Source organism: Lactuca virosa, chromosome 1 (genome assembly GCF_052849685.1).
Source record: "Lactuca virosa cultivar CGN04683 chromosome 1, Lactuca_virosa_CGN04683_v6, whole genome shotgun sequence".
Classification (NCBI taxonomy): Eukaryota; Viridiplantae; Streptophyta; class Magnoliopsida; order Asterales; family Asteraceae; genus Lactuca; species Lactuca virosa.
The window spans coordinates 72,519,638-72,545,582 of NC_136426.1; the positions used below are offsets into that span (position 1 = coordinate 72,519,638).

The following is a 25,945-nucleotide window of genomic DNA, read 5'->3' on the forward strand; positions in this document are numbered from 1 at the left end:
CAAAAAAGCTTGAACCTGACGGGGAAACCCGAAGCCCGATCATTTCAGGTCGGATAACGGGTCGTTAGCGGGTTTTTATCGGGTTCGGAGCAGTGAGTGGGTTATCAACGCCCCGTCTCTCTCTCTCTCTCTCTATATATATATATATATATATATATATATATATATATATATATATATATATATATATGTTCAAATGCTTTTGATTGCATGCAAGCAAAGATAAAATATTTACTTTGGAAAATCCTTTTAATTATTAACAATCTGGCATGAATGATCGTTTTTTATGTATCGACATATTACAGTAGACTTAAATCAAATGATTTGTAATATAACAACGTCCAATTTATTTTATTAAAGTGATGCGTCATATTTTTAATTTAAAAGGGAGGCTAGAACATGTATTTTTTATAAGACACCAGGGTATCCTAAACCGAAATAAAAATTTCATTATGAAATATGAAGTGTTGTAAATCCGATAAGATACCCGAAACCCGATGGGGCGCCCCGATAAGATACCCGAAAAATATCGGGACGGATTTGGGAAACCATGCCCCGTCCCGAACCCGCCTCGTTGTCATTCTTATTTTTACACATGAAATGTTATATATTTAACATAAAAATAAAGAATAAATTAATAACAAATATTATTATAAAAATCTTATTGGGAGCTTTAAAATGAACTTAAAAGTGGTAGTAAATTACATATTATAACTGTTGTATTTCTATAAAATAACAAAATAAAAAATAAATTATTTTATATGTTAAAGAGTAAATTACACAAATGGTCATTTACCTTTACATTTTTTTTTCTTTTTTGAAATGGTCCTTATGATTTTTTTTCGATCCTTACGAAACAAACCGTACACATAAATGACCCTTATGACTAACTTTGTTAACATATTCTGTTAACTGTATGTGAAAAGACGAAAATGCTATTTAATTTTTTATATTTATTGAATTTGAAATTAAGAAGAAAAAGTGGGTCCCACCTCTCTCTCTCTCTCTTGAGTTGGCCAGACATGTAAAAGCTATTGACTTTTTGAAGCTATTTCTTTATCTATAAATATAACCCTTTCCTATAGAGAATATCGATCGATCACATCAGGATAAAGTCAAGTATTATTATGGAAGTGAGAAGAATGAACATGAAGATGAGAGCTCATGAAAGAAGGATGACGATGATATCAAGATCGAAAACTAGGAGCAAAAATTTCAGTTTGGAATCAATGGCTGTGCTGGTAGGAAAGAACAAAGGTGTTTGGGATATGCGTTTATATATGTGTTTGGATTGATCTAGTTTCGATTGAAATCAGGAAGGATTTTAAGGTCCGATTTTCAAGCTCCAATTTCAGGGGTTAGAGGAGATGGATATGAAAGCAGGTCCAACAGAAGTGACAATAAGGTTTGTCCGACGACGATTTCATGGATTTCACACACATATGCTCTCGATTCTTTTTATTATCTGTTTCCGATTTCTTTTTTTTTTCTACAATGTATTGTCACTATCACTAAATCGCTGCTGCAACTCTCTTGTTTCCACCACCAATCCCTTGTTGAACAACCTCCACCGCCACCACTCTTCTTTCTCCCAAAAATTCTCTGGTTACTGCTATAAACACTTAGCAGTTGCAATAACAGGGAAGAAGGAAAACTGATCTAGGGCGAGAGAGAGAGAGAGAGAGAGAGAGAGAGAGAGAGAGAGAGAGAGAGAGAGAAAGAGATGGTGGACTCCCGTGATGAGAGAAAAAGGTCCGTTGAGATGTGGAGGAGGGTGGCAATGAAGTTGAGTCCAGATAGTCGACAAGATAACACCCAGCTCCATCGTTTTTTGCCTCACGGTTCAGGTTTCAAAACACTACTCAAATATATGTTTCGATTTCGGAATTTGTCAACTATGTTAGTCATAACGGCTATTTGTGTGCAAGGTTTGCTCCTTAGGGGAAAAAGTTTCGTAAGGACCATTTTAGAAAAAAACCGTAAAGCTAAAGGACTATTTATGTAATTTACTCTATATTAAAATAATAATATATGTTTTTTGAGAAAATGACAAAAATAGCCAAAGATACTAATCACTTTGTGGAAAATAGCCAAAAAAAATTGAAATTGCAAAAATGGCCACAAAAATCGCAGATGGAAATGGTCCATCTGCGATTTGCACATTCCATCTGCGAATATACAAGTGGCTAAAGCACAAGTGTGCTTTAGCCACTTGTACATTCGCAGGTGGGTATTTTTTATAATTTTTTTTTCTATATATATATAGGGCAGGAGCAGGCTTAAATCGCAGATGGACACAGTCCATCTGCGATTTCCTCTGTATTCCATCTGCGATTTTACGAATTTTTTTTAATTTTTTTAATTTTGACTATGAAATCAATTGGTTTGACTACGAAATAACCTTACTATATATAAACTTTTGTAGAAAATTATCAGTTTAGTTGTTATTTGTTTAGGAAATTTCTCTAAAATTTCTCTAAAAAAATGATTGAATATTTGGTTTGTCTTGTAACCGGTGGGAGATGGCAAGTTATTGAAACAAATCTGGAATACGTATGTCCACAGGGAGGTATTTCTGAATTCGCTTTGATATTTTCTGAGTATATTAGTTATAGTGATTTTGTATCTTTGGTGAGAAACAAAATTGGTTTGTTAGACAAATATAGAATTAGTCTTCGTTTCCATCATCCTGAATTGAATTATTATATAGCTATAGTTGAAGACATGGATGTTAGAATGTTGATAAATGTAATCAAATGTAGTGGAGGAAGGGCTGTGAAAGTGTTTGTGGTGGTTGATGAAGGAGATGAGGTTAATGAGGCTGGTCACAGTGAAAATCAGCCGGTTGGTAATTTATGCAGCTATAAAGGGAGCAACGATCCGATAGGTATTTTCAATACTCCTAGTGTACCTCAATTTCACAGTGTTGCTGAAAATGTTAATGTTAGTTATTCACCTATTCACTATGTGGATCCTGAGAATTACAAGTATGTTGGTGATGATGATGTTGGTACATATCTTAATGATGTGGGTGGTCGTTGTGATGATGTTCCCGAACAAGAAGTTAAAGTTATGAATAGGCGTGTAGTAGATAAAAGTAAAAAGAAAAAAAAATTGAGTCAAAAAGATGAAAAAAAGCCTGTTTACGGGGATTATGTTGATGTTGCTGATGTACGTTTAGATATAACCGACTTACAAAGCAATTCAGATAGAGATGAGTTGGGTGATGAAGTTAAAGCTAAGTTTCCCGATAACCTTTTTTACGGTATGCCCCCTGTACCAGCATGCCCAGTTGATATTAATGAATATATCCCAACACAGATGGTAGACATCAATCTTCAAAACATTGACTGCGAGAGTATATTTAAGAACAAAGAACTTTTAAAGCGGTGTATTGGTAAAAAATGTCTTCGAGAAGGTTTTCAGACGAGGACAAGTAGATCCACCAAATCAAGGTATGAGGCTGTGTGTGTTTCGAAAAATTGTTCTTGGTTACTAAGAGCAAAAACAATTAAAAATTATGATGGACTTTTCCAAGTGAATAAATTTGTTGATGTACACACATGTTCTTCAACAATTTTGCAACCTAATCATCGACAAGCAAACAAATATGTTTTGGGTAAATATCTTGCTGATGTTTTGGCTGAAGATTATAGTAGAGTTTATCGGGGAAAAGATATTATTAATGATATGAATGCTCAATTGAATATCAATATCTCATACCATCAGGCATGGCGTGCGAAGCAATATGCATTGTTGTTGTTAAGGGGTACGAAAGAGGATTCTTTTACCAAACTTCCGGCTTATTATCACAATTTGGTCAAACATAATCCGGGTACGGTGACACATATTAAAACAGATGGTGATGATCGCTTTGAGTTTTTGTACGTCACACTTGGTTGCCCGGTTAGTATTTTAATATATTATTAGTTTTTTCATTTTTATTTTGGTGTATTTGAATAGATATACAATGTATTGTAGGTACGCGCTTTTGTCAAATCTTGTAAACCGACCCTTGTAGTAGATGGAGCCCACCTAAAGGGCGAGTTCAAAGGTACCATGTTACTTGCAGTTACTAAGGACGTACAAAACCAAATATTACCGGTTGCATATGGTATATGCAAAAATGAGTGTACAGATTCTTGGACATGGTTTTTTCAAAAACTATGTGATTGCATAAGCAATATGCAGGAGCTTACAATTATATCCGATAGGTCTCCATCTATAGCAACATCCGTTGCCAACATTTTTCCTCACGCTCATCACGGAATATGTGGTGTCCATTTGTATTTCAACATAGTATCTAGATTCGGGAAGAGTAACACAGTTAAAGGAATTTTTTGGGAGGCTTATAGGGCGTACACAGTTGATGCTTTTGACGCTGCCATGGATGTTATGAAAAAGACAAAAGAACCAGTATGGGAGTACTTAAAAAGTATAAATCCAGAAACTTGGTCAAGGGCACATTTTAGAGGGAACCGATACAATCTTATGTCGTCCAACAGTGCCGAGTCTATAAATGCATTATCTAGACATGCACGTAAGGTGCCGATACTTATGTTGATCGATTTTTTTCGTGCAACAATGCAACAGTGGTGGTTTCAAAGACGTAACTTTGCAGGTATTAAGTTAATTTTTAATATTAAAGTTTTATTAATTTAATGTTATTGATCTTAACTTCTTCATATTGCCTGTTTTTTTAGCGGAAGCAACAGCAACACTCACCCCTTGGGCCGATGATATTGTAAAAGAAAACAAAAAAAGTTTTAGTAAGTGGGATGTTCGCATGATCTCAAATACGAAATGCGAGGTCAAAAAGGGGGCACAAAACGTGATTGTTGATTTCCAACATATGACATGTACATGTAGGCATTGGCAACTTGATGGGATACCTTGTGGTCATGTCATAAGATGTTTAACAGTGAACAATTACCAAGACTGCTCGAGGTATGCGTTAAATGCTTACTTCACCGAAACACTGAGGAAAACGTATGAGGAATCAATAAACCCTTTGCCAAAGCCATCCGAATGGGATATCTCCGATGATTTGATGATTGTTAAGCCACCTATAATGGATAAACGTCAGCCAGGCAGGCCAAGAAACACAGATCGCATTCCATCCCAAGGCGATGGTCCAATTAGAAAAGAGTGTTCTACATGTGGTCAACTAGGACACACGAGAAACAATTGTACTGGAAGGGCGTCCGGTAGTGGAGCAAGTCGCACAATTTCTACTGCAGAAATGACATTTAATATTGGTGGTTCAGCGATTTGCTCACAAACCTATGCCGCTGATTTTGATATAAAACAACCTTGAAATGAAGAGTTGTTAACTTATTATGTATTGTAATTTTTGTATTAAATCTTACAAGACATTGCTATGCTTTCATATTTTAGTTTAGTTTGCAGATTATAACAATTAATGAAGCTTTTATATTATAATATTTAGTTTGCAGATTAGAACAATTACAAGATGTTATTTAAAACAAAAACCATCAAACGATCCTTTTGCACCCTAAGGTGTATCATGATAATATTACAATATTTTTGTAACTAATTATTAAAATCAGGGAACTGCAATGGGTACTTCTCTTTCTCGATTGTTATATAGTCATCCCTAATTCTCATTTTGTCTTCCAAACGATCCTTTTGCACCATAATGTGTATCAACTGCTCGTCCTTCTCAGCAAGCCATTTTTCAGTCATTTTGATTGCCTTCTTAGTCTTTTTTATCCATTCTTCATGCTCTTTAATTTTATTTTTATTGAGCTCTATCCATTCTTGAGCTTCTTTGCATTCCGATGCAATATCTTTACCACGTTGAGTGAGAAGTCGGGATGACTCTTTGTCCTCTTCTTGTTGTTCTTCAGCCTTCTTCAATTCTTCAAAATTTTCATCTGACATATATGGCCCGACTGAAGAGGGTGTAAAAAAAGGGTCGACTGAATCACAGTAGTAACAATCTACTTCGTTGCATGAGCAAACTTCGAATTTGTGTGAGGAAGTCATAATAAAGTCGACATTATAATAAACTGGTGCTATAAGTGGTATTTATACATACTAGTCCAAATGCTACCATTTCGTAGTCAGAGTTGTAATTCATAGTCCAACTTTGAAATGACTAGACATTAATGACAAGTCACTGAAGTGACAAGACGTAAATGACTGTTTGACATGATAAGTCACTGCAGTAACCTGCAAATCGTAGTCAAACTTTGAAAAGTGACAACACATAAATGACTATTTGACATGATAAGTCACTGCAGTAACCTGCAATTCGTAGTCAAACTTTGAAGTGACAACACATAATTGACTGTTTGACATGATAAGTCACTGCAGTAACCTGCAATTCGTAGTCCAAATGTAACCAATTCGTAGTCAAAGTTGTAATTCATAGTCCTGTATTTATTAATATAAATAGATGTTTAAGATCTAAAAACCAAACACCCTACTCACCTAAACGAAACCAACTCCCATATTTAGAAATGTCGTCGAATGCAGCAAGTTCTTCGAGTGAAGTACCTGGTTCCAATTCTGAACGACCATGGACGACAAACGAGGTGTTGGTTCTAACATGATGCTGGCTAAGTGTTAAGGATGGTGTATCGTTACTTGCTCCCCCGCATTGCCTGGTAGGTGATGAATGGACTCGCATAACAGCTTTGTTCAACCATGAGATGGGAGAAGGACAACAACGACAACAATCAGATGTTGTTACTAAATGGAAGGATGTAAAGGAAAAAGTGACATGGTTCAATCGAGCGTGTAATTATGCGAAAAGTTCCAAACTTCATTGTCGTGACGAAGAAGAGTTCTTGGAAGTTGTTACAAATTTTTACATCTGTATGCGTGAAGGCAGAGACTTTGAATATGAGGAAGTTTGGAAGGTTGTTAAAAATAATCAGTATTTCATGTAGACCGCTCTATTTTCCGTTAATAATAAGCCATGGACTTGGCTTTTATTTTAATGCATTGTTTGTAGTAATGTCCTAAGTTTAATGTTTCATGTTATAGTTGTTAGTTTAATAGTTTAAGTTTAAATCGTTGTTTTTTATGTAATTGTTGTAATGTTTGTAATGGTTCATGGAATTGTTGTTAGTAATGTATTCTAATGTATTGTGAAAACTAATGCAATGAGCATTTATTAATTAAAATTAAACATAGGAGATGCATCCAAAACATACGTAATACATGAAAATAACGTAGTACTCACCTAATAAATTGAAATAGATTTTAAATAAATGGGATATATTTCAAAATATTCCAAGGGGCTTCAAACTGGAATTCCAACCCGTCACTTAATGACTTGTATTCCTCCTTAGCAGCTTCCAAGATGACCTCCTCAGTAGCATTTAAACGGGTGTCGTCAATTTTGGTATAAAGATCGTTGAATAATAGAACTTCTGTTTTCATTTCATACCATCTTGCTAAGATGTCTAGTTCGCCACGATCGTTTGTTGTAGTCATTCGGTTTTCAGCGTTGAAAATATTGGTTAAACGAGTCCAAAACATTGGATCTTTCAACTTGCTGGTCTCGTACACATGAATATATGCACGTGTAAGAACCAAGAACTCGTCATTGCTCCATGGTATATAACTCATTTTTATTGAAACAAAGAGAGTAAAATGTCAAAAATAATATATGAATAGCTGTAACATCGTTTAGTAAACTACTTATTTAACTTAATGTCAATTTATAGTAGTTTATACACAATATCGCAGTCCAATCTTGTAATTTGTCTGCAATTCATAGTCCAACTTAACTGACGAACGCAATGTACTAACTGAGAACACAACATATCATTGTTCGAGTTGACAAGTCATTCCATCGAATGACAACACAATACACTGCTACTTGAGTTGACAAGCCATTGCACCGGGAAAATAAAGAGTCGCTATAAATAGTTGTTAATATCCATTTTAATTGTATCGCATTACATTTCCCCTTGCAAGTATGGACTCACCTGTACCACATATATGGAGCAACGAAGAGGAGGTCGCTTTGGTTCAAGCTTGGATTGTAACTGTAGAGGAGGATTTTCCACCGGGTCCGCCACAAGTTCGCGCTGGATCATTTTGGTCTCGTGTCTGTCATTTGTTTCACCATTTAATGAGGCGTACTCAATATCGAAGAAGAAGAGATGTCAAAGCGAAGTTTCTGGATTTGAAAATAAAGGTGAAGAAATTTCAACGTATTTATAACGAGTTGGATAATGAACATGCAAATACGGATGAAGACATTCTACGACAGGTGGCTTTGGAACTATACCGTTTTGAATATGAAGGTAACGAGTTTACCCACTCAGATGCATGGAATCTTTTAAAGAATGTCCCTCATTTTTAATATGCATGTTGGTTAAGTTAAATGTATTTCGTTAGTTAAGTTGCTTGTTGTTGTACGTGTGTTTTGTGACTAGTTAATAAATGTCCCTTACTTTTAATGTTTGTTGTTTCCTCAATCGCAATTAAAAAAGAATTAACAAAACAGGTACATAAATAACTAATACATAATACGACATAAAATGCAAAAGGGGTACATGAATAACTAATACATAATACGACATAAAATACAAACGGGGTACATGAATAACTAATACATAATACGACATATTAAATGCAAACGAGGTACATGAATAACTAATACATAATACGACATATTAAATATGCATACGGGGTACATAAATAACTACATCTTTTAGGGAGGTAACGAGACCACCGTTTCATTTGGTATTTCCCAGTGCACATGTGATGGTATAGAATTCACCAACTCAGATCCAAATGCAAGTCGATACACGAAAGCAGTGAACTTGTAATCAACCATTTCGTGAATGGCTTCAGACGTACGGGTTCTTAGAGATGCTATAGCGTGGCCACATGGTATACCGCTTTTTTGCCATTTCCCACAACTACATACCCTACGTTCAAGTTGTACTTTGCTGGTGGCAAAATTGTCATCGACTTCAAATGTATCCCCATACAAACGTCTTGTCATCCAATTATAAGACTTGTTGACACGTTTTTGAACCTTACTTTTAACATAAGGGGTCAACCCACCAGGCAACCTCCCTGGAAAATTTGATAATTTTAGAAAAATAATAACACAAGAAAAAACTAAATATAACAATCTCCCTTACCCGCCACTTCAGCCCGTTCAGCATACTTTGATTGTATCGACGTATTGATTAACTCAATTATCGTTGTTATAGGAAACTCACGTGTGGACGTGGATATAATTTGCAACATTTCAGGGACATCAATCGATTTAACATTGTAACGTACTTTTGGGAAAAATGCTCGTGTCCATTTTGAAATTGCTATATCGTCAAGCCAGAAAATTGGACTCCTAAGCAAGTTGCAGAAAGGTGGTTTCCTACATGCACTTTGCAACCTTTCCAGACACAAGTAAAAATCATGAACACTATATGCATTGCATGACTTCCAAAACAACGATTCGACTTCCGTATCGTTATGTCCGACAGACTCACGTATTTTTCGAGCTATATCTTTAGGACAATATCCATGATACGAATCTGGGTAGGCACTCTGAACACCAAAGTCTATTTTATCACATAGGTTGCTTATGAAACCAACCTCTGTATCCTCAACTAAACACTCTTTTAACCTCATCATGAACCATCTCCATGATTCTTCACACTCTAAGGTTCCCAAACCAATTGCTAAGAGTAGGGGTTCATGATTTCCATCCAAAGCCACTGCGAAGTACATTGTTGTCAGATAGCTCCCAAGAAGGGGTAAATAACCCACATATATTAACGGTATCATGCACCTAAGGAAGGTACGAATCTGCATAAAAAAAACAAACATAAATTAGTGATAAGTAAAGAGTACACGAGATACATTAGCAAGAAATATTAATTAAGTCAATAAAACAAATATGTTATACCACGCAACCTAAAGCCACAAAACAGAATTGAAAGCGGTTGGTATCCGTTTTCTTGATGGCTGTGAAGGTATTAGGATTTGTTCTTTGTAGATTATGCAAGAATATTGGTAGCTGAGAAAAGCTTCTTTCGGTGTAAGTACTCATTTTCACAAGCAATGAAAGTGTATTATAATCATCACACAAATACAATTTTAATTATATAAAAATTGGTGTTTCTCTATAATTCATATTTCATAGTTCAACTTTTTAATTTCATAGTCAAACCAGTTCATTTCATAGTCAAACATCACTGACCGACAAGACAAGACAAGACAATGTACTTGTATGCAGTTCATAGTTCAACTTTTTTTAATTCATAGTCAAACCAGTTCATTTCATAGTCAAACATCACTGACCGACAAGACAAGACAATGTGCTTGTATGCAGTTCATAGTTCAACTTTTTAGATTCGTAGTCAAACCAGTTAATTTCATAGTCAAACATAGTTGTCTGTAATAAAATTTCTTCTATAAATGGGTGTAAAGTAACTCCATGAAATTTATCTGTGAAAGTAATTCATATTAGATAGAATAAAAAAGGCGAATGGCATACTGTAATTGGGGAGGTGAACGTGTCATTAGGATTTCGGGTACAGCTAAAAACCCAGGAAGATTATTTTACGCTTGCCCATATATGGTATCATGTTCTTAACTTCATTCATATTTACACCCTAATCATTATATGGCAACAATTCTTATTGTCAATGTTTAAATTTACAGGGACCAAAATGCGGGTTTATCAGTTGGGTTGATGAAGAGAAGGACCAATCATCTATCGTAATAGCTAAAATAGCTAACAGTAACAAGCTCTTTCAATCAGAAAATAAGAAGTTAAAGATAGCATTGGTTTGTAGTTGGGTGTTGTGTTTGGTAATTATTGTTTACAAGTTGTAAGCTTTTTTGTATTGTTTTCATAGTTTTCAGGTTGTTACATCAATAAATTGTTGTATTTGTTGTTATGTTTAGAGCAGTGTACTTGTTACTTTAAAACAAATGGTGGTGTCGTTCTTATGTTGTAAGTATTGAAGTTATTAATAGGTCATTAAATCCAACATACAATTACATATACAAATATATAATCCAACTACATAGGACCAAGACTCGACCCCCAAAAAATTTTGGCCATCCGTTGGCGAAACTCTAAAGCTGCGTTTCTTGGGTCAATAAGTTCACGTATTGGTTGGCCTGAAACTAATTGTTCCATAAACATACAAACAAAAACACCACAATCTCCCAAATGACTACTTTGTTGGGGAACATTTGTTTCGAATATGAATTGCATATTCAATGGAATCCTTGGGATGTTCCTCCGGGCCCAATAGTTAATCTTGTCTAAATTATCTGCCACCCGAGCTTCAAATTTGGTAAAGGTTCCATCAGAGTTGAATTTTTCATAAGCCCCTCTACCGAGACTGTCATAAATATGGACTTCCATATTCGTCAATCGTAGTTCCCCAAATAACCAGTGATTAGGGGCTGAATGAATCGGAAATAGAACCTCTATAAGGATAAAAAATAAATAAATTTTGTTTACAAATAAAAATACAAAAACATAACGACATTAACGATAATATTTTCAAAAAATAAAATTTAGTTTACCGTATCGACATCCCACCAAGCAACCATGAAGTTGGGGTATTTAGCAATACCAGCCATAAACGCCCTCCAATCCTGCCCTTCCTCCAGAGCATGGCAAACAAAAAAATTTGTAGGCATTATTGTATGTCTGTCGCTATCAAAACGTCTCTCCATCAGTAGTCTATACCAAAGGGTGATATGCTGCACAAAATTATGAGACTTTTGTTATTAACTAAAAAATAAAATACTTTTAAAAAAATAAATTAACTATTATTTTACCGCTGCCTCCAACCATCCGTCGTGTGTATGCCCAAACAAGGCGCTCCAAAATTCTCTATCTAACACCAAATTAAACAAACGATGTTGCACGTCATATGAATGAAATAAATAATTCTGGATCACAACCTCACCGCCTGCTACGTAAGGTTGCAGGCGCAACACGGAGAAGTCGTGAGCAACAGCAAATGCTGGAGGAGGAACGGGGCTTGTTGATTTCATATCAACCTTCCTTTTTGGTCTTCTTTTTTGCTTCGGTGTCGTGTGCAGCTAAAACAATATTGAAATGTTTAGATCTCTATCTTTCAAATAATTCACATAAAAAATTCTATTATTACGATATAAGTTTTTAAATTAAACGAATACCTCGGTGTAAGGAGGGCACAAATACTTTGATGGATTTCGAGCCCTCGGTCTATCGGGTGTAACTTCTTTGCCATCAAAACCATAAGCATCATAATAATTTTGATTTCCCGTAATTTGTATTTCATCTTCCTCCGACACCTAAATTAATAAGCAAAAATCTCTAATTAAAACATGTTTCAATCTACTAAATAAAAATTAAAATAAATGTAAGTATAACAACCTCTTTAGCTTCATTATAATCATTTACATCAAACACATTATCATCAAATTTGTTCCTACTACAACCCGCATTCTGTTATGATCCCACATCGGCCGAAAGTACTATAAGTTGGTGGCTTATAAGTCTAGGTGTCCCTTCCTCCTACAAGCTGGCTTTTGGGAGTGAGTTCTACACTTGGGCTTATGGCATGATGCGGGCCTAGTATGGGATGGGTCCGTATCACATTCTCATTCCTCTCCTCCAACTCCTACATTAAAATTAACACATTATAGTTATTAACGAAAGACACATTAAAAAACGAAAGACACATTAAAAATTAATTATTAAAATCGTAAATGTAATATATATAATAACCTTGTCGTCTTCAATATCACCAAAAATATTTTCATTTGTATTATTTTTTTTCATCACTTCATCTTCTACAACCTACATTTTCAAATATAAAATATGAACACAAATATTCATATATGTTAATAAATTAAAAAAAATAATGTAGCGTGTAACTAACCCGTTCATCAAAATTTGTTTGGAATACTGCAGCCTCCTCAAAACTGATGTTATTCCATAGATCTTCATTATTCACTTTTTTCAACAAACACCTCTGTAGGTTCTCGGTTCGTAAACACATGTTGCTCCAGTGCATGTAGCCGTTTCAACACCTCCTCTAGGTTGGGTTTCCCACTGCGCCCACCTCTACCATGAGAGCAACCACTAGACGACATACTAGACGGAGATTCGTCTTGTCTCCTAAAATGGTCCCGTACTGGGGATGAAACTGATTTCCGTTCACCATATACATACTCTTGAAATGACATATAATAACAAGATGTCATCTCATCATCACTCGGTGACATTTTTTTTCTTGGTGGTTGTTCCTCCTAAAAATTGAACATATTAAAAATGCATATAAAAATATAATAATGAATTTTATTAATAATAAAAAAAAATATTTATAAACCTGTATCTTTGAAAAAATCTTGTTCACATCAATCCATTTCAATTTTTTTGTCCCACTCTATCGTTTCATCCGAGGCATGTCTCTATTTTTTCTCAATACAAATCCACAGGCACGAACAGCCGGAAGCATCTCATATATCCATATCTACAATTTTTACAATTATAATAATAAAAGTTAAAATTAAAATAACTAACATAACAATCAAACCATTTAAATATAAGTAAATTTTTATACCCTAATTGGAGCCGTAAATCCTGACACGGTGTATTTTAAAGTTTGACGACGCTCAGGAAGTGATAAAATATTTATTTATCTTGTTCCATGTATCCTCAAGACCATCATACGTAAAATCCCATAAATAGCTACCCCAAGCGAAATTAACAAAACAAAATTTTTTTAGTTATAATATAAATTAACATTAATAATAGACAAAATTGCAAAAATGGTCCCTGTGGTTTGTCAATTTCTGTGGGTAAGGTCCAAAAAAAGTTTATTTGCAAAAAAGGTCCCTATTTGATGGTTTTGTTGCGGTTTTGGTCCCAACATCGTTAAGTTTAACAGCATGGCTGTTAACTTTTCGGAAATGACAGATTTACCCCTGGGACCATTTCTCCAGTTTTATCTTTTTACCAAACTACAAGGACCAATTATGTAATTTTTCTTTTTCATTTTATTGAATTATTATATATTAATTATTTTAATTACTTTTTTCTTTTTAATTTTTTTCTTATTGTATCATTTTTTTACTTGATTATTATATATTAATAAATATTATTTTTAATATATTATATTTATATATTAATAAATATTACTTTTTTTATTATAAATTTTTATTATCAATTTTTTTAATTTCATCTTTATTGAATTAATTTTTTATTGGATTTTTATATATTAATAAATATTATTTTTAACATATAATATTAATCTATTAGTAAGTTTTACTTTTTCTTATTATTAAATTCATTTAATTAATTATTTATTAACTTTTTTATTTCGTTAATTCTTTTGATGGATTATTATATATTAATAAATATTATTTTTAATATATTATATTAATATATTAATAAATATTACTTTTATTATTATTATTTTTTAAATTGTTTTTTTAAATTTCTTCTTTATTGTATTAGTTCTTTTTTTTGGATTATTATATATTAACAAATATTATTTTTAACATATAATATTTATCTATTAGTAAGTATTACTTTATTGGATTATTAATTTCATTTATTTATTTTTTTAAAATTTTTATCTGCATTAATTCTTTTTATTGGATTATTAATTTTAATTTATTATTTTTATTTATAATAAATAATATTTATTTAATTGTTTTTATTTTATTTTAATTTATTTCTTTATTGTTTTAAATAAAAATACCAAACATTCTGGGTCAGCTCCTCAATTCGTTGCATTTTACTACCTTCCGTCGTCGTATTATCTCGCTGTAAATCATCGATCATCGATTACAGTCGTCATTCTCGACGAAAACTACACCAGTTGACTACCCACACAATGTGAAATAAACCCCATAAAGTATACTTCCTCCAGCCGACCATTCATTACAGATACCATCATCGATGACGACAATGTTAGATCGATGGTTTTCAAACCACCATAGCCACTATAGGTGGTGACAAAGTTATAGAACTCGTTATTCGGTACTCGTTCGATCGACCGCCGAGTAGTGAATCCTCAGATTTGGCTAACCCGAAACCGAAAAAAACTGAATACGAAAAAACCAAAACCGAAAAAACCGGGTACCTATAGGTCGGTTTCAGTTTGGATATTTACATATCCGCGGATACCCGAACCGAACCGTCATATATATATATATATATATATATATATATATATATATATATATGAGATTCGGTTATATTAATATATTTGATTGTAATTTAAACATCAAAGAACTAACTATCTTTGACTGTAATTGGAATATACCGTGTTTTGTTATTCGTAAATCTAGAAAATCTAGAAGTGAAGTTGGTTTTATGATATCAAATTAATTATCCTTCATAACCAAAGAATTAGTTTGAGGCCACATGAAAAAAAAACAAGAATTAATAAATATTAAATATCAATATATCAAAGAATTGATGATTGGTTTTATAATATTAAAGAGTTGGTTTGTTAGCAAGCACTGATTTTTTTTCTTCATTTTGTGAGTTTTTTATTTTTAGAAAAAAATTGTTTAAAATGGAGTTTGTAGTTTTGATTGATTATTATTTTCTATATTTAACGGATACTCATGAACCGAACCGTGGTTACCCGCTTTTATACGGTTCAGTTCGGTTCGTTTTTTTAGCAATTCGGTTCGGTTACGGTTAGTGCTAGCAAGGTACCCGCCCCGTTGTCACGGTTTATAATTTTTTTACTATCCGATCTGAACCGCCTCGTGAACACCCTAGCGGTGTTGTCCAAAATATGTTATCTTCCAAATATTTAAAATAAATTAGAGAATGTGGGGTGGGTGAGATTTTTTGGTATTTTTATTTGAAACAATAAAGAAAGGAATTTAAAAAAAAATAAAAACAATTAAAAAATATTATTTATTATAAATAAAATTAATAAATTTAAATTGATAATCCAATAAAAAGAACTAATGCAATAAAAAAAATTAAAAAAAATAAAATTAATAATCCATTAAAGTAACACTTACTAATAGATAAATATTATATGCTAAAAATAATATTTTTTAATATATAATAATCCAATAAAACAATTAATGCAATAAAGAAGAAATTAAAAAAAAATCAATTAAAAAGTTAATAATAAAAAAAGTAATATTTATTAATATATAAATATAATATATTAAAAATAATATTTATTAATATATAATAATTCAATCAAAAGAATTAGCGAAATAAAAAAAATAAAAAAAAATAATTAAATGATTGTAATAATCCAATAAAATAACACTTACTAATCGATAAATATTATATGTTAAAAATGATATTTATTAATATATAATAATCCAACAAAAAAGAATTAATGCAATAAAGAAGAAATTAAAAAAAAATTAATTAAAAAAAGTTAATAATAAAAAAAAGTAATATTTATTAATATATAAATATAATATATTAAATATAATATTTATTAGTATATAATAATCCAATAAAAAATAATACAATAAGAAAAAAGTTAAAAAGAAAAAAGTAATTCAATTATTTAATAATTCAATAAAATGAAAAAGAAAATTTGCATAATTGGTCCTTGTTGTTTGGTAAAAAGATAAAACTGCAAAAATAGTCCCAGGGGTAAATCCGTCATTTGCCAAAAGTTAACAACCATGCTGTTAAACTTAACGAGGTAGGGATCATAACTACAACAAAACCATCAATTAGGGACCTTTTTTGCTAATAAACTTTTTTTTTGGACCTTACCCACAGAAATTGACAAACCACAGGGACCATTTTTGCAATTTTGTCTTAATAATATAAACCTTTCAAATTAAACAAAAAATATCTGTTCCAGACATCCAAATTCTCAGCCAAAAAAAACCAATCTTGTGACACCCGATCATTTATTTCTTTTCCCAAAAAACCTTCACACAAAATGTATATCAAACATACTCTAACTGCATCGGCGTCGTCAACTTCTAAGAATGGTTGATTTAAAATAAAACTTTTCAGGTCACCGATTTTCACCGAACTATTTGTATAGTTCGGAAATAGTCGCTCACGCAATAAACATCTTTTTTTACTACTAACTATTTTTTCTGACACTTTTTTCCCGATATTTTTTTGATACTCCCCAAATTTCAACTCGGTTATCAAACAAAACTCTTCCGGCCCATATACCATTTTCGTATCGCCTACTCTAAAATATAACCGTTTTATTCCATCTGGAGATAAAACAACGTTCGGCCGTATCTGATGAAGGAACATTTTGTGGAACAGCAATCCGTCCCCTTGTAAACGAGGGACGTCCAACAAGTAACCAAATACCGTATCTCTAAATATATCACGTCTGACACCATCTAACACTTCAAATACTTCCCATATGTTACACCCCGATCCTTTTAAGTTTACAATAGCTTTTACATTGAAATTATTATAATCATGCTGCACAAAACATAATAACATATTAAAAAACTAAAAAACTATTTCATTTTAAAATATATGATTATTAAATGCAATAATAACATAAACAATAATAATAATGCATATACAAATATTTAATAAATAATTTATATATTTACGCTAAAAACAATAACATACTATAACAATTTTTCAACTAAAACGACAACTATATAAACAATTTTCCAAGTTATACGACAAATATACAAACGATTTTTATCTTTCTAATTATATAAAATAACATTTTCTAACCATATAAACAAACAATTTTTCAACTAAAACGACAACTAAATTAACAATTTTTCAAGTTATACGACAAATATACAAACAATTTTTAACTTTCAAATTATATAAAATAACATTTTCTAACCATACTATAAATTTTTTTCTACTAAAACAACAAATATATATAAATTTTCAAGTTATACGAAAAATATACAAACGACTATTGTACACATATTATAAAATTTTTTAACCATACTATAAAATTTTTTATACTTCACCAACAAATATATATAAATTTTCAATTTATACGACAAATATACAAACGACTATTGTACACATATTGTAAACATTATTTTAACCATTTTTCAATTTATAAAAACAATTATACGATAAGAATATAGAATTTTCAAGTTATACAACAACTATACAAACGACAAATAACATATTCTAACCATGCTATATCAATTTATGAACTTAAACCACTAACCAAAACATATTGTAAACATTATTCTAACAATTTATTTAACTAATAACTTAAAAAATTAGCATATTCTAACCATTTTACTAAATATACAACTATCCGATGCACACTCTACGCAGTCTCTACTTGTACATTCATACAACCACTAACAAAATAGCATTTAAACTTCAAGTTTACTAATAACAAATATTAAAACTATCAAATACAACAAAATTACCATATCACAAACAATATAATTTCATTTTTTTTTTCACTAACTAATACAATAAATAATAAAATAATAAAGACATATACTAAATAAATGTTAATTAAAACATAAAAAAAGTTAAATCTAACAATATTTTCGGGATTTTTGAAATAATCGTCAATTTTCTTCAAGAAACCGTCAAAAGGAATCCCCGAGAGAGAGAGTTTTTGTATATTGAAGAGTGAAAAATGAAGAAAAAAAAACCGTTTTATAGATTTTCACCTCGAAAATCGCAGATGAACAGTAAAAATCGCTGATTGACTTTTCCATCTGCGAATGTTGTGCTTTAGGCACTTGTACATTCGCAGATGGAAAGCCAAAATCGCAGATGGGGCATTTCTATCTGCGAATTTAGTGGTTATTTTTGCAATTTCTATTTTTTTGGCTAAATTTGTAAGGTAATGAGTGTATTTGACTAATTTTGTAAATTTCTTATGTTTTTTATTAATTTTATTGGTCGTGGGTTATGTATGAAACGTGGGGGCAAAGGGTTGAAGAAAATACATGCAGAATCAACTCTAAAATCCAAACATTAGTTGCATCACTCGCTCCTTTCAAAAACCCCAAATCGCCCATCAAATTCAAATCTCGGACCTTTCCGCCATCTATGGCGACGGTGTTGTAATTACGAACCCTCATACGGTTTTCATCGCCGGGGTTTATCGATCCACTTGTGAAACACTCCGATCACAACTGACCAATATAGTTTTTCCCCTCCAATTTCCGTATTACAATGGCGGTTTCTTTCAAGGTGTCAAAGAAAGGAACCCGATTTCGCCTAAAACCCAAACCTGAATCCCCTTCTTCTGTTCTAGAAGACAGCCACAAAGTTGATGCTCCTCCTCAACTTCCTCATATTCAACCCCCTAGTTCGCGAAAGAGATCGGTATATAGATTATTCTTTCCCTGTTCAAATTAAGTATCAGTTAACGTTCATTTAGAGAGGATCGTAACTGGTTTGTGTTATATTGTACTCTGTCCCACATATGTTTAGCCCAAAATTTATTAGTATAGAGACATTTAATCGATTTGAATCATTGGATGTATGAATTGCTCCAAGTATCTAGTATCTATTTTGTTTGAATAGATTGTATAGAATATAGTAATATATCTTGCGTGCATGAATTTCAGTAAAACTCCCTTTTCACTGACATGCTTATGCGTTACGATCTAGCAAAAGTGATGAATTATTAGAAAGTTTATACATGATAGTAGTATGCGTTCCACCATTTATAATTTTGCAATTCAAACATTTTTGTGAAAGATCAATAATGAAAGCTGCATTATTTTTCATACAGGTTGATGACACCGAAGATGATGACGATATTGCTGGAATTTTAGGTATTTTGGCATCATGAAATATTTACTTGCATTCTTTCTTTAAAACTATTTCCCTTTGCAGATATGTTTCTCTAAATCTCCATTTTATGTTTCTTAGATGCAGAAGTATCCTTTATATTAAACATCTTCCCGGATGGATATACAATCAAAAACCCATCTGAGGTTTGTTTTGGAATCTTTAACTTATATTACATTCCATTTACTACTAACTCCTTTCTGCATGTACTTTTAGGGTAACATTGTCCATCAAAATGCTATACAAAATGACCCAAAGCTTTTGTTCCCTTATGATAGGACATCTGAAAATCTGTTTGCAGTAAGTATTTTGTTTTAACTGTATACATATTGAAGTAACTTTTCCTTTCATTCCTTTCATTAACTATTTCTCTTGTATACTTGAAGGCAATCGAATGTGGTAGACTTCCTGCATATTTTTTGGATGATATACCTTTCAAATTCAGTAATGGAGCAGTTGTGTGCGAGGCAAGTAATCATAATTCATACTTTTTTTTTTTAATTTAAAAAATTTCCATTTTTTGTGAAAGTATGAATTATTGAAGGTGCGAGACTTCCGTGAACAAGGAGTTAATGGTCTTTCTACAGTTGTTTCTCCATGTATTACCAAAGTATCTCTTAAGATGTCATTGAATAATGTGGTGAAAGATATGGATCAGTTTTCTGATAGTGCTTGGACATATGGTGATTTATTGGTAAACATTCGATACACTTTCCAATTTCTTTAAAAGAAATACGCAAGAAAGAATCTAACATTTAATGCAAAATTGGATTCCAGAAGCGGAGTCGCGGATATTAAAAGCCCTAAAACCAACACTTTGTCTGGACCCGACTCCAAACTTAAACAGACTGTGTAAGGAGCCAACTTCCTTAAAGCTAAATCTGAATATTCCTGATATAAGAAAGAAGAGATTGAGGCAAATATATGGAGTTGTTACTGTATCTGAGAATCAGACACAGGGGAAGCTTGATAATGTGAATGTTCCAGAAAAGAGGCCTAAAACCAGTGATAGTTTAAGCTTGATTATGCCTCCTGTTCATGGTAAGAAGGGAAATGAAGATGGCAAGTTGTCTTCCACGGGCAATGTAAATAAAAGAGCTAGGTCAAAGTCAAATCATACATCTGTTTATAGCAATCAAAAACAACGGATATTAGATAGCATCGATGCACCTGAATCCCTCTGGAAAAACATGCCTGTGAAACAAGAGCCAGTTGGCGGCACCACCATGGACAAGTGGCGGCAATAAGTGGAGTAGGGTCTCCTTCTAATGTTGGAAAAGAGATTGATAGAAGTGAGTTTGATAGGTTTTCCAAACTCCACATGTTGGGTGCAAGCAATGTTTTAAAACCCGGGTCGACCCGGCCGGTTCAACCGGTTGGACCGTGACCCGGGATAAAAGGCGGGTCAAATTAGAGCGGACTTTTGTAAAAATACCGACCGCATTGGACCGTGACCCGGGATAAAAGGCGGGTCAAATTAGAGCGGACTTTTGTAAAAATACCGACCGGATCGAACCGGCCGGGTTTACACTAAACCTCGGTTGAACCGGGTATTTCGAACCGCTAAAAACCCGGATTGGCCCGTTTATTAGGGCTTGGATAATTAAGTGAGATTGGCTCTCTCCAGGCAAAACAAACTCGTCTCCTCTGAGAAAGAAAAGTGATTGGAAGAAAGAAAGCAGCGACCAAGGAACGACATCAGCAGCGACTGAACTATAGTCGCTGAAGGAGACTGAAGCAGCGAGCCCAGCGATTTCGTTCTTCTCCAGGTGAGTTTTCTGTTTTCCTGTCCTTGTTTTCCTTGTTTGTTGTGTTTAGATTAAACTCTGTTGACATCAAATTATTGGTATTATATGTCTATGTAGTATGTAGGAAAATAAAAATATAAGAAAATAGAAAAATACCATAAACCGGGTTGACCCGGCGGTTCAACCGGTTGACCCGGCGGTTCAACCGGTTGACCCGTGAACCGGTCATCACACCGGGTCAACTAAAAACCCGAGTTTTAAAACATTGGGTGCAAGGTATCACTGGTTTATTTGCACAATTAACTTTTTCGGTCTCTGAATTATATATATATATATATATATATATATATATATATATATATATATATATATATATATATATATGGTAATTTGAGCATATTTTGATGTATTGTTACTGTTTCAGGGTTGGGCCCAATAGAAAAAAGAAGAATATGGATGGATACAAAAGAATTTTAAGTTTTCCTATTCCACAGCTGTTTGATTGTCTTTTAAATGATGAGGATAACGACAACAGTTTAAAAGATGAAACATGTAAAATGCCGCTGTCCATGTCACTTGTGGGTGGGAGCATGAACGTTTGCAAGACTAGGGTTTTGAAGTTCGTGAAGGCTGGTTATGTGTCACAAGGTTACTACAAAATTTGTACTTAAGTAGCCCTTAATTATTATATGATTTGTTCATCATTTATTTATTTATTCAGAAAATGGATTGGTTCCCAAGTTGCGAACTAGACTGATGTTATCTGAAAAAACAAGTGGTGGCACTGTCGCAGTGCATTATGGTGAGCTGGATGATTCTGATGACTTGGCAGAAGAGCAACTTCTTCATACACTTCCAAATACAGTGAGTAATTTTTTTTGGTATTAAATTTTATTTAATTTTGACATCATTCTGAGTTATGGTTTGAATTTGGTCAAACAGCATACTGCGGACTTGTTTGCAAGCCGAGTTCTGCTCTCAGGTATGTATGTCATTGAGTTCATGACATTTTTATAAAATAACAACCTGCTTACATGTTTCTACCCATAATAGATATATGCAACTCGTAATAGTTTTTCTTTAGAAATTAGCAATTTGTTTATAATTTTGTTGATGCAGATGTTGCGTGAAGGTCATCATGTAGAAGGTGACCATGTCCAGGGTGGTCAACCCAACACTAGTCCTGGACTGTTGGTCAAAACTGAGATTCAGCCAATTCTTGAATCTGAAGTTGAACAACAATCATCTCTTTATCATCAACAACACCTCCAAAGATCATCAAATCCACTGCCTCATTTGAATTCAAACATTCACCACTTGGGTGATTATAAGGGGTTGCCACCACAACTTCAGATTTTTACACCAACAGCAACAAGCTCAAAATCAGAAGAAGATGATGATGATGATGGGAATGGGAACGGGGCAACTAACACAAGAACAGGCTGCTGCTATCATGGCTAACAGAATGGTACACGGAAGTACAACACATGTTACTGGAGGGCGATCTGGTAATATCAGAGGTTTTCCAGTGATGGGTTATCATGGTATTAGTATGAATCCTATGCAAAGGAACCCGTATATGAACCAGTTGCATTTACAAACTTTTTCTATTGGAATGCCACATCACCCTCATATGAGTGGTGGTGGAGGTAGGATGGATTTGTGAACTGTTGAGATATCAGATCTCAGTTTGTAAAAAGCTATGCAACTTTTTGACAAGTACATTTGTAGGTCAAAATGATAAAAACTCCATTGCTTGGTTCAGTATACTATAAATAAAGTTTGGATTATTTTCATGTTTGCTTTGCTTTTGTTGCAATTATAGTATTTAATACTTACTGTTAAATAGAAGGGATCTGTTAAGAATAAATTTAAAAGAGTTTCATATAAAAAACATTACAGGCATAATATAAGAACAAATTCATGTAAAAACCTATGCAAAAGTGAATACTTGTCAGTGAAATGTAAAAACAAAAATTTCCATTCGAAGGTGGCAGATGGATAATGCAACAGAAATTAACTTAAAACCTCTCTGTAAATGGAACTAATTAAAAATGGAAGAACATTTCCATGCCAATGCCATGACATATCACCATATCTTCCCTTTGAGCCAGAACAGTATGATAACAACTCCAAGGACAATTGCAACAGGTGCCCACTTCTTGATCAAAGCCTAAACACACACACACACACACACACACAAAACAGAAGGTGTTAACATTTACACCCCAAAATTATATTCTTCAAGAATCAAAGATCTCATCAAATTATAACCAAAAGAAACCAACCTGTCGATTTAAGTCTCTTGCTTTATCAGCATATACACGAGTATCTGATGTTAGACGGCTTGACATTTGACTCACCTCTGCAGTTTATGATTCAACAAATCTAATTTAGGATAAGAAATAATAGATTTTTCAACTAAGAACCCTAAAAATCAAGGCTAAAGAGAAAAAAACTTACGGTCCAATTTTTCACCAACACCAAGAACTTCCTGTACATTACGAGTCATAATCTGGTGAACTTCATAGAGTTCATCATTCAACTTAGAAATGTTCCTCTGAGTTCTTGTGTCCTGATACAGTTTCTTAGTCCTCTGTATAAATGTATCTATTCAACAAATGGAAGAACAAAGTGTTGGTTAACATAAAGGGATTACCTGTAAATGAAATATAAAACATGTAAAGTTACCAAATTTAATGAAAGCATATGGCCTTGCAGCAGTTTCAATTTGATTTTCATAACCACGTTCAAATTCATTCTTTAGATCTTCAAGATATTGGAAGGCAAGTTTCTTTGGATAAGCACGATCACACATTGTCAAATAACATACTCGCCCTTCAATTATATAGCTGATAAAACTAGGTTAAGGAAAGGGAAAATTTGAAAGCAGAAAGGAGAGATCAAGTTTAGAGTAAATGAAGGATACTGGAAAACATAAGAGCCAGTTTCGATAGACATTCTTGAGGGTTCGTTTTGTCCCCTTGAAAGGTTCTTGAACAATGCCTTGACTTGCTGTTTGTAGAACTCTGCATCCTGCATATCACGCCCATCATCCAGTCCTTCAGCTAGCGGAAGGCCATCAGTGACACGGGCAATCATTGTCAGCTTCACCATCTTTACTTTGAGAAGCTATCAATCACACAAGCATTCGTTTACAGATCTGTCGTCAAGAGTTTTATAGCAGATTAAGCTAATAGAAATTTGTTTGAGATGCTAGCGCCAGTTCTTCACAAAGACGCCCTATATAATTGAACGCTTAATGGATCAATCGTTTTGAAGGAGAAGAAATAGTAGTATCATCATTTAGACATAGAGAAAACCAAGATCAAGAGCAGTTGACTCCGATCAAACACATTAGAGATTTAAAGAACAATTACGACCCAAGCAGCAAGGAATTAACCTTTATGGATGAATCAGCATAGAGATCAAGCATATACTGATACTCGACTCGATTCAGGTGAGTATAATTTCATATTCATCCGAGAAAAAATCTAATGCAAATAAGAATAGTTGAAACATATACAATAGGAAACAGAAAAATTACCTGAATTATTCAAGTACTTATCATGCGTTTTGATGATCCAATCTATAGTGGATCGTATCTACGGATATAAAATCGATATACAACGAGAATGTTCAAAATCCTGAAAAATTGAATGGTAATCGAAGACGATAATAGGGTTTTTGAAAGGGCAATTGATATTTGGGGATACAGTAGGAGAACGACTCTACGAAGAAACGCAGAATACCGAAATACTAGTAAAACGCGAATTTCTAAATTGTGTTGCCATTCATTAAATTATTGTCTATTCGTTAAAGAATTTAATTTTCTTATTTTGTCGGTAAATAAAAAGTTTTTTATTTTATTTTTTTATTTTTTGAACTGAATACCATTAGGTTGGTCATGTGTCGAGCTTGAGCATATAATTTTTTTATTAGAAAATACACAAGACATAATTCTTGTTTACGATAAGAGAATTATGTTCTATGTATATAACCGGACATATTCATCTTATATGTATTATCAAGTTCTATCGTATTTACCGGCTATGTTCGGTCTTGGGGTTCACTAGGTATATTCGATATCACACATTTTCCAACGTTGTAGATTGGTGTTTTAGTTAGATCTCACTTCAATGATGGAACATGCCGACATGGTTTGATCTTCACCTTGATATTTCCAAATATGACTTCAATGATGGTTGGTGTGGAGGGCTTAAGATGAAGGGTTAACATGAGTGTTAAAATATAAAAAGAATGTTTTCCAATTTTCGAAAATATTTATATGATGTTTGGATTCATTTTGAACATTAAAATGACTTTTAGGCAAAAAGAATTTGATTTATGGTGGTGATAAAAGAAGTTTTTTAAAAAATGTTTAGATTAACTTTGTCAGTGAGAAAAAGTCATAAGAAGTTTTGAAAAATTATAAGAAGTTTTGAAAAATTAAAAATCCTAACTT

General features: G+C 33.0%; 3 protein-coding genes and 1 pseudogene across 6 annotated transcripts; 2 read left to right on the forward strand and 2 right to left on the reverse strand.

The window, feature by feature from the left end:
- The first annotated feature begins 1,108 nt into the window (after positions 1-1,108).
- On the forward strand, positions 1,109-5,378 carry LOC145145620 (uncharacterized). The gene is made up of 3 exons (XM_079074949.1): positions 1,109-3,906; positions 3,982-4,621; positions 4,704-5,378. The coding sequence occupies exons 1-3, from the start codon at positions 2,485-2,487 to the stop codon at positions 5,315-5,317; spliced, it is 2,676 nt and encodes an 891-aa protein (XP_078931075.1). The 5' UTR covers positions 1,109-2,484; the 3' UTR covers positions 5,318-5,378.
- A 3,317-nt stretch (positions 5,379-8,695) lies between these two features.
- Positions 8,696-10,048, reverse strand: LOC145115010 (uncharacterized). Its single transcript, XM_079051158.1, has 3 exons — positions 9,905-10,048; positions 9,135-9,804; positions 8,696-9,066 (listed from the first exon to the last, which is right to left on the reverse strand). The coding sequence occupies exons 1-3, from the start codon at positions 10,046-10,048 to the stop codon at positions 8,696-8,698; spliced, it is 1,185 nt and encodes a 394-aa protein (XP_078907284.1).
- Positions 10,049-20,959: 10,911 nt separating this feature from the next.
- On the forward strand, positions 20,960-23,232 carry LOC145145636 (protein PHYTOCHROME-DEPENDENT LATE-FLOWERING-like; annotated as a pseudogene). The gene is made up of 5 exons (XR_013726604.1): positions 20,960-21,501; positions 21,905-22,128; positions 22,202-22,344; positions 22,423-22,462; positions 22,600-23,232. The product of XR_013726604.1 is annotated as a protein PHYTOCHROME-DEPENDENT LATE-FLOWERING-like (transcript).
- Positions 23,233-23,339: 107 nt separating this feature from the next.
- Positions 23,340-25,251, reverse strand: LOC145145652 (25.3 kDa vesicle transport protein SEC22-1-like). 3 transcript variants are annotated; one of them, XM_079074952.1, is made up of 6 exons: positions 25,028-25,251; positions 24,410-24,612; positions 24,172-24,332; positions 23,944-24,090; positions 23,769-23,845; positions 23,340-23,653 (listed from the first exon to the last, which is right to left on the reverse strand). In XM_079074952.1, the coding sequence occupies exons 2-6, from the start codon at positions 24,595-24,597 to the stop codon at positions 23,570-23,572; spliced, it is 657 nt and encodes a 218-aa protein (XP_078931078.1). In that variant the 5' UTR covers positions 24,598-24,612; positions 25,028-25,251; the 3' UTR covers positions 23,340-23,569. The 3 variants fall into 3 exon arrangements, with proteins under 3 accessions (XP_078931078.1, XP_078931077.1, XP_078931076.1); XM_079074951.1 differs by having other exon boundaries at positions 24,410-24,643; XM_079074950.1 differs by having other exon boundaries at positions 24,410-24,723.
- Positions 25,252-25,945: the final 694 nt, after the last annotated feature.

Bases quoted from the DNA above. Each gene is read 5' to 3' on its own strand.
- LOC145145620 (XM_079074949.1), top strand. From the start codon at position 2,485: ATGATTGAATATTTGGTTTGTCTTGTAACCGGTGGGAGATGGCAAGTT. The intron at 3,907-3,981 runs GTTAGTATTTTA...AATGTATTGTAG, and splicing joins ACGTCACACTTGGTTGCCCG to GTACGCGCTTTTGTCAAATC. The intron at 4,622-4,703 runs GTATTAAGTTAA...CTGTTTTTTTAG, and splicing joins TCAAAGACGTAACTTTGCAG to CGGAAGCAACAGCAACACTC.
- LOC145115010 (XM_079051158.1), bottom strand. From the start codon at position 10,048: ATGAGTACTTACACCGAAAGAAGCTTTTCTCAGCTACCAATATTCTTG. The intron at 9,805-9,904 runs GTATAACATATT...TTTTTTATGCAG, and splicing joins TTGTGGCTTTAGGTTGCGTG to ATTCGTACCTTCCTTAGGTG. The intron at 9,067-9,134 runs GTAAGGGAGATT...CAAATTTTCCAG, and splicing joins TGAACGGGCTGAAGTGGCGG to GGAGGTTGCCTGGTGGGTTG.
- LOC145145652 (XM_079074952.1), bottom strand. From the start codon at position 24,597: ATGGTGAAGCTGACAATGATTGCCCGTGTCACTGATGGCCTTCCGCTA. The intron at 24,091-24,171 runs GTAACTTTACAT...TTTGTTGAATAG, and splicing joins ATATGCTTTCATTAAATTTG to ATACATTTATACAGAGGACT. The intron at 23,846-23,943 runs GTAAGTTTTTTT...CATAAACTGCAG, and splicing joins TGTTGGTGAAAAATTGGACC to AGGTGAGTCAAATGTCAAGC.